Genomic DNA, 7,990 nt, shown 5'->3' on the forward strand with positions numbered 1-7,990 from the left:
AATATAGAAAATAAAGTTGCATCGGCCTGTCCCAATTACAGGCCTACATATTGATTCACTATGCATGGATCTTTGTTTGGGGGTTCCTAAGAAATGGTGACTTATTATTACCAGCTGGAGCCTGGACATATGACAACCTAAAAGTTGGATGTTAAATTTCAAATGTACATTTAGTAGTGTTTGATAAACTTGGGAAATCGTTCCAGTATGTTTAAAGCAAAGTCATCATAAAATCACAAAAAACACAGCTGTTAAACATTTGTGCAAAACTATTTTATTTACAAAAACAAAATGGCACCAAGTGACAGCAGGGCAGCCATACACATGCACAGCTCAGTCTGACCGCGTGCGCTCAGCAATTGAACTTTATTTAGTCTGCGAGGACGATGAAAAAGCACTTTACACGGCCGAGGAAAGATTTGAGATCAGTCGACGTAAATGCAGGCCTGAAGACAATAACACCAATTGTTACCAGTGCCAAGAAACAATGCCAGTAGATTTCTTTTCCCCTAAATATTCCCTCTTTAAATGCAGGGTACAGAAAACAAAGACTGGTGGTCCCTACTGAAAGGAATTTAGCTTTCAAGTCGCTTTACTTATTTCGAAGCTTTCAATATCTATTGAAGACGCCTTAAAACTGTAACCTTTGGCCTGAGGAGGGAGACTTTGGGATCATCCGAAGGCTGTCGCACGACCCTTCCTCTGATTTCGCTTCCAGTTGAACAAGTTCGAGTTTCAGGATTCCTTGAACGTGCCATCTATCCGCATTGTCAAGTCCGTGCTAGCCCACTCACATGTTGATGAATTAAAATCCCCAATTCTAACCAAACTGAGCCTCTGAAACAAGTTACCGGGTCAATCGTGACCAATGATATTGAATAAGGACATAAACGATACAAATATGATGCAAAACGCTCCTGTCTGCTCCTGTGCCAAACATAAAGGAAATATATATATATATAAATATACACACACTTCCCCGCTGAGGGATCCTGATGATCACACTTAAAGCCCTCCATCCATGCGTGACACAGCTTCTCCTGCTGCTCAGCCTTGCCCTCAGCCAGTAAACACTCTACATTAGACCATCGGTTGTGCAAAGGCATCACAGTCCCCTTATCGCACTCACACTCATGTACTCTTTCTTCCAATGTATCTTACATTTAAATAGAGATGAAACCAGGGAGCCGGGAAACATAAGAGGACTTAAGCGGGTCGGGAGGTCAGAACAAAAACAGGTACAGGAGGTAGTCATGACAGGTTCGGTGGAAAGCTAAAAACGAACAGGACTCAAAGGTAACAGCCAGTCGACTGGGTGGGGTCGGAGAGGGGGGGGGGGGGGCAGGTCGATGTGCGAGGTCAGGGTAGGGGTGATGTCACAGACAGGGAGGTGCTGAAGGGGAGGGGTTATAGGCTGCTGAGGTTGCATCTGCATCAGCCTGCCAGTTTGCTGGCCACCAGAGAAGGTTTCCTCTGGGGCAGGTCCTGCGGGGTGGGGATGTGGTCGCCCGTGATCTCCGTCTTCTCCGGCGCCGCTGCCGTCGGCAACTGTTTGTTCTTGATCTTTGCCTTGGCCATGTTGTAGTCACCAGAGTCAAAGTACTTTTGCTGCGAGAGACAGAAAAGGGGAATTCAAATACGGAAGTGTGACCCATCAACCAAAAAAAAAAAAAAAAAAGAGCAGGGCAAGCAGCTGTCAAAATGCGATAGTGGTAGGAATCCTGGTAGCGCTCGTAAAAGCAGTAGAAGCAGTGCATAAGTTGGTTGTTTGCATGTGCATAAAGTGCAACATTTAAACAATTTATCTCCATGTCTCCAAAACATAGGTTCATCTTTACAGACCTGAATCTTTCATCTAACATTTGCTTACCATGTAAAAGAGGAAGCACATTTCACCATTCCATATATCTATGAAAATGTTTTCAATCTCTAAACTAGTGGAAAATAAACCTGAAACTGGCAACACTTTATTCTCCAAAAGTCTGCGTTCTAAACAAAGACTGCATCCAAAATGGAATCACGGTGCAAATCCGAAGTTCACATCTACCCAATGTTGACTTGAAAAAAAAAAAACCTGAAATAGAGACAGAAAGGGAAAGAGAGAGGCGGCAGCATAAGAAGAGGAGGGCAGGGCCGTCAGGGCCGTCAGGGCCGTGGGATGCGTGTGAGTGTTAGAGAGGTTTATTTATGAGGGGAGTTGGAATGTAAAAGCAAATCAAACCATGTGGAGTCAAAGCAAAGAAAAAGAGAAAGGAAAAATGTCATCAAATATACTGAAACTACTAGGTAGGTACCCAATTTATGTCCACTAAAATGATATAAATGTACAATACGAGTCATATGACTCATTAAAAAGAGCATTTGTGCAACTGTGTGAACAAAGAAAAAAATCATCAGTGTTTATCTGTGTAAGGTTTTGTGGCCCTTGTTGATGTTGCTTCTCTCCCAACATTACAACTACTTATAAAGAACTGTAGCTATGGTTTACTACTTGTTGTGATTATTATTTTATATTTTTTGTTGATGTTTTTTTTAAATTACTGTCTTTGTAAATCAATTTCCGGGATATATGGCAGGTATAATAAGATGAGTCTTCTTTCTGCTCCCTTTCATTCTAGACTGGAGAACGTTTGTATTTATATTAAATTGCTTTTTCCTTTCTTTTATAAAAAAAATGAAATGAAGAATAAATGAAATGAACTTAGACTCCAGATGCTGGCATTAAAGGAGACGCCAACACTCTCGGCGACGGCAGCACAAAGGACAGCTGCGACGAGGCTACAAACACTGGCCCAGAGGAATGACATCAAGAGCTTAAAGTGAGCACCTGGCATCAAACCGGCCCCCACATCCAAATCTGATTGAGCTGCACGTGACGCAAGTGTTTGTTTACCTGAGGGACAGCAGCTCCACACTCAAGGAGAGCATCAGTGTGGGGGAAACCTGACTCGACTGCACGCTTGGGTTATGCGCCACCTTCAAGTGTGGGGATTCCACTTTGTAATTTATTTTTGGGCACTGTAGTTTGTGGTGTTACGTCACACAAAGATCATTTTCTCAATTGTACCCCCTTGACATTAATACCATATTGTTCTCAGTGTGAATAGAAAGAATATTCGTGTGTCAGTGTGTTTTCAGGGAACACTGTGTTGAAATGAATTTATAATAATGACTAAAAATAATAATAAGCCAGGACAGAATTAGTGTAGCTGGCCTGTCGGTTCAACAACGGCAACAAAACTGACCGGGGGGCGCGGGGGGTTGGGGGGGGGGTGTTAACATATTACATCCTGAGGGAACAGTGAATATTGAGCAAACAATTCTGAGATGACTCACTCCCTTCTGAAGCCGTTTGCGCAGCAGGTCCGAGCCTCCAGGCCTGCTCACTAAATTTGGGTATCTGGCCTTTAGTTTGGCCTCCTCCACCTTCTCAGGGCTAACCACATGGTCCTCCACCTCCTAAAAAGTGATATAAAAAACAACAACAATGAGAGCAAATAAGACAAATTGCAGAAGAAGAAGAAGAAACTATGCAACTGTACATATGCCAGTGGTTATTAAGCATTAAGAACATTATATACAGATGATAACGATGATATTTATTTGAATGATCTATTTAGAAGAATAATGGATGGTTCATTTGATTTATGATGGAAAAACAACCCAAATCCATTAATCATTACTTTGACAAAACTTCAATATTGTGGTTCAAAGCACTTGTGAATGTGAGCCACATTCATACAACATAGTGTTTAGTTGCAACACCTGTGTGACATGAAGGTCAGCTTCACCCCAAAACACCTGGTTTGTCGTTTCATTCGTCATTTGTGTACAGTGTGTACTTTACTCTATGATACAACAGAAGAGGCATCATCCACGAAAGCAATAATCCGATGAACGTAAAAAAAACAAACAAAAGACAAAACCCATACATGCAGTAATGTAACTAGGTAAGGATAATGCGTCACCACTGGCGGAAACCATGGTTAACGGCATTTAATTAGGGTGCATATGCATCAAATTTCGGTGACGTAGGTGTCCCAAAAAAAGCGGCCAAATTAGCAAGAGATCGTACCGGACAGTACGTTTCCTTGCACGGCTGCTCGCCTAACGACATGTAACACAGCTTGAGAGCAGTTTTATAACGACGTCATCATAAGTCTTCATTTATGCACGTTAATTTTATGTGAGAGCGTCGACAACATTGTTGCGATGGTACCAGCCCTGGTAGCATTATTACTGTGTCTACAGTAATAACGTTACGTAGACGCATTATTACTGCGTCTACGTAACGCACAGACGTAATTTAAGTGATAGGACTTAAAAGGCTGATATTACACCAAGAAACAGACAACAGACGGGGAACGTCGTGGTTGTGACTCGGCTTTAAAAACAAATAAGTCGACGTCGTGTCAAAATTGGAGCTACGCTAGCCTTTAGCCTGCTGTGCTAACTGTCAGCTAGCTCGGCTAATAGCAAGCGGCTAACTAACATTAGCAGCACCACCTCTGACATTCACGTCGAACCGAACCACGAAACAGTCGCTGGCAAAACCGGCCGAATCGCGGCAACACGATTTACTCTAAGACTTGAGTGTTTAGGTAGGGTTGGATTTGGTGGAAATGGAGAATTGATTTGTGATTTATGGTTGTTGCATGGTGTCTTGGCCCCTGTTCATAATCTGTAGATAGCTTCTGGGGAGTCCCATTTTTACAAACGTACTTTGAATGTTATTTGTATTTGTATTTCAAATGATTTGTAAAATAAACTGAATTGAGCTAAATGATAAGAAAAGCACCAACGCCACCTCGACTCCACACCCCCTTAATTCGGCGCTCATCTTTTAGATAAAACATCAATAATGACGAGCACGGTGCGGGCGACGAAAGCTAGGCTAGCCGCCGCAAAGTCAACTGCGCTACGGTTGCTGCTAGAACCGTTAATCCGCGGCACCGTTACCTTCTCCTCCACCGGGGTCTCCTCGGCCATCTGCGACTCTTCCATGTCCCCCGACATTGTCAAAAAACTTTGCTGGGTGACCTCAGTCAACACACACACACACGGCTCACGCGTTTGACAAGTGCTCCACGAATCCTAGGGTTGTAGCCAATTCAGTGGTCTGGCACGGACTATTGGTCTCTACCACTAGGGGCGCTAAAGATACCGGTCGTGACCAGCTCTACAGTGGTCTGTGCTGTGCGTGCTCCTTGTGGTCTTGTCTGTTGTCTGGGTCAGTTAATAAGTGGTCCTTGAGGTGGTTTTTGATTTTTAATGCACCTTCTCCGTTCACTGCATATGTTGCCAGCACTGTTAGTCGCGACAAGTATCTTTAGCGCCCCTAGTGGTAGAGACCACTGGTCTGTGCCAGACTACTGAATTGGCTATAACTGCTGCAAGAATCCCGCAAGAGAAATACTACGTCGCATGCGGAGACACCGTGCGCGGTCACGCTCCGTACCTTTTTAACATTTACATTTATTTATTTATTTATTTTTAATTATTATTATGATTAACAGACTCAAGGTCCAGTTCACAAGATCCTCCCCCCGCCCCTCGCCGTGGCGTGGGATCGGGTTTACGTTGCATAACACGGCAATCAGCTGTTTGGGGACATGTGTCCCGTGCGAAACAAATCCATATTTTGGTCGAATAATCCTTGTATCTGGATACCGATGGTTAAAAACGCTGCACTAATCGCCGGAGGACAGAGGTGGCTGAGAGTAAATGTGGGCCGGAAAGGACTTTAAGTCACACCAAGCATTCCAGACACGTCACCGCGCCGTTCGTTTTTGCACGTTTTTTTTTTTACATGTGCAGTTAACCCAAGTTTACGTCCGTTCATAATTATTAGCAACGAGGCTTTAGGTATCTGCACTATCACAGGTATCTGTACTATGACAGATATTTATCCCGACACCTCCTCCTTCTCTTATCTGGCAATTTTTAAGAATCGTAAATTGCGAGAGTCAACAACAAAGTGTTCTTTTATGCCTATAAAAAATCTGGAATACGCTCTCCCTACCGTATTTGTTGATTTTACATATAAATAAATTAAAGTACAAAAAGAAACTCATCTGCCGTGACAATGTGAGACACTGCCGTGACCCGGATTCGAACCGGGGTTGTTGCGGCCACAACGCAAAGTACTAACCACTATACGATCACGGCGAGCTACGATGAGCTTGTGCTCTGCAGCGCGCTTTACACCAAGGAATCAGTAGGCTTCCGAGAAGCGTCATTGTATCTGCCGCATGCTCTACAACGAACAGCGAAAGATTGGTGGCTGAAAGTCAGACAGAGATGGTTTAAAAAAAAAAAAAAGAAGAAAAAAAGTATTCACATTCTGTACTTAAGTAAAAGTATAGATTCTAGTGTAAAAAAAATACTCTGGTAAAAGTACTCATTTAACACCTTAAAAGAAAATACTTGAAAGTAAAAAAGAAAGGTTCAGGTTCTGAAAGTAAAAATTATTTTAAAGCCATTAATATAAACGAAAAGAATACAAACAATTTATTATTTTGGGGAAAAAAATGTTATGTTGTGATAGAATAATCTGGACAGATAGATCTACATGTTAGGTTTATGTCAAACTAAACATGGTGGAACACATTTAGATGTTATGCTGCACACACATGGATAAGGTCTAAGTGTGAATGTTTTTAAAGCAGGGTTAGAAACTCTACTTTTCTTTTGAGTGCTCCTATTCATTTTATTATATTATCTTTTTTTAATCTCTATTCTTTATTACTGCTCCATATATACATTATAAAATGTATTTTGTTCTCTCTGCACTTTGTCTTTGAAGACTATGTTCTAAGTTTTTTTTAAGAAATGCTTTTGAAATGTTGAACTTTAATCATGTAAAAGCAAATTGAGTTGCTGTGTTTATGAAATGGGACTATATAAATAGAGCTGCCTTGTCTTGCCTTATGTTATCCCTACTTACCTTACTACAGTCTTTATTAGAATTGTGCTAAATAGAAAACACAATGCACTTCCCTCCACTCCCTCATTCATAACTAGTTCACCTTCAAACTTAAACATGGGCATTTGCTTTGAAAGAAATAAACTAAGCTATGGAAGCCAAAACTCATGAACATTCTCGTACTTGATAGAGACATTTGGGTTCTTTGATCGAAATAACTCACCAACTGTTCTCAACAACTGTTGTGGTATTTCGGTGGTAGCTTTTATTTTACTGTGGGCAGTGGAGTTCGGCAACTGGAGAGGGGATCTTGTCCCTAGTTTTTGTTTTAACGTTTACAAGGGTGGCTAATAAATGCAGAACTGGTGTTTTTGGAAATACTGTCATCAGTCATCTTATGTATGCAAATGGCGTGGTTATGTTCACCCCACACAGCATTAGGTTACAGCAGTGACTGAAGACATGTTCCCAGCAAGGTATGGAATGTAACATTCAATTTGTTGCGAGAAGTAACGTTATTATTGTACATAAATAACACTGTACGTTTTCCATCAGAAATTAAAGAGATTATCTGAGATTATCTTTGGGCCAAAATGACGAGGATGGACTGAAAAATGTTTTTTTTTTCCCATAACGTATTTTTTGAATGATCTAAGAATGTACTGGAGGTGCTAAAACCTAACACTGTGCTTGTTTAATTTAATGGTGATGTTCATACGGCAGTGTACTTTTACACAATAAAAACGTCTTAAAACTCAGCCCCGGAATAATGACAATTAATAAAAAGGAAAGAAGAAAATCCTTCCTCCGTTCATCTTCTTCATCTATCACCTAAAATTACATCCATCTTCACCAAGCTCTTCTTTTTTTTGTTCCATTTCGGACCAACAAGTACCAGTGGACATTTTTCGATTTGCAGGTGATTTAAACAGAAAACATTGGAGGTGGAAATAAAGACACAGGAGACAGAGCAGCTCTCTGGATTGCTTTAGAAGATAGATATATATTTTTTTTCATATTTGAATATTAATGTCAAAAATACATACTATGATATACAGTTCTCAC

General features: G+C 41.2%; 1 protein-coding gene and 1 non-coding gene across 2 annotated transcripts; both read right to left on the reverse strand.

Annotated features, from left to right (window-relative positions):
- Positions 1 to 251: 251 nt before the first annotated feature.
- Positions 252 to 5,120, reverse strand: arpp19b (cAMP-regulated phosphoprotein 19b). The gene is made up of 3 exons (XM_076051208.1): positions 4,960 to 5,120; positions 3,337 to 3,459; positions 252 to 1,608 (listed from the first exon to the last, which is right to left on the reverse strand). Exons 1-3 carry the CDS (start codon positions 5,014 to 5,016, stop codon positions 1,435 to 1,437), a joined length of 354 nt encoding a protein of 117 aa, XP_075907323.1. The 5' UTR covers positions 5,017 to 5,120; the 3' UTR covers positions 252 to 1,434.
- A 976-nt stretch (positions 5,121 to 6,096) lies between these two features.
- trnah-gug (transfer RNA histidin (anticodon GUG)) lies at positions 6,097 to 6,168 on the reverse strand. The gene has a single exon. It is a non-coding gene; the product is annotated as a tRNA-His (tRNA).
- Between the last annotated feature and the right edge of the window lie 1,822 nt (positions 6,169 to 7,990).

The sequence above is a fragment of the Nelusetta ayraudi genome, unplaced genomic scaffold, assembly GCF_046127955.1.
Source record: "Nelusetta ayraudi isolate G7.1 ecotype Tasmania unplaced genomic scaffold, CSIRO-AGI_Nayr_v1 ptg000005l, whole genome shotgun sequence".
Lineage (NCBI taxonomy): Eukaryota > Metazoa > Chordata > Actinopteri > Tetraodontiformes > Monacanthidae > Nelusetta > Nelusetta ayraudi.

Coding starts and splice junctions, on each gene's coding strand:
- arpp19b (XM_076051208.1), bottom strand. CDS start 5,016: ATGTCGGGGGACATGGAAGAGTCGCAGATGGCCGAGGAGACCCCGGTG. Junction 3,460..4,959: donor AGACCCCGGTGGAGGAGAAG/GTAACGGTGCCG, acceptor ATCACTTTTTAG/GAGGTGGAGGACCATGTGGT. Junction 1,609..3,336: donor GCAAACGGCTTCAGAAGGGA/GTGAGTCATCTC, acceptor TGTCTCTCGCAG/CAAAAGTACTTTGACTCTGG.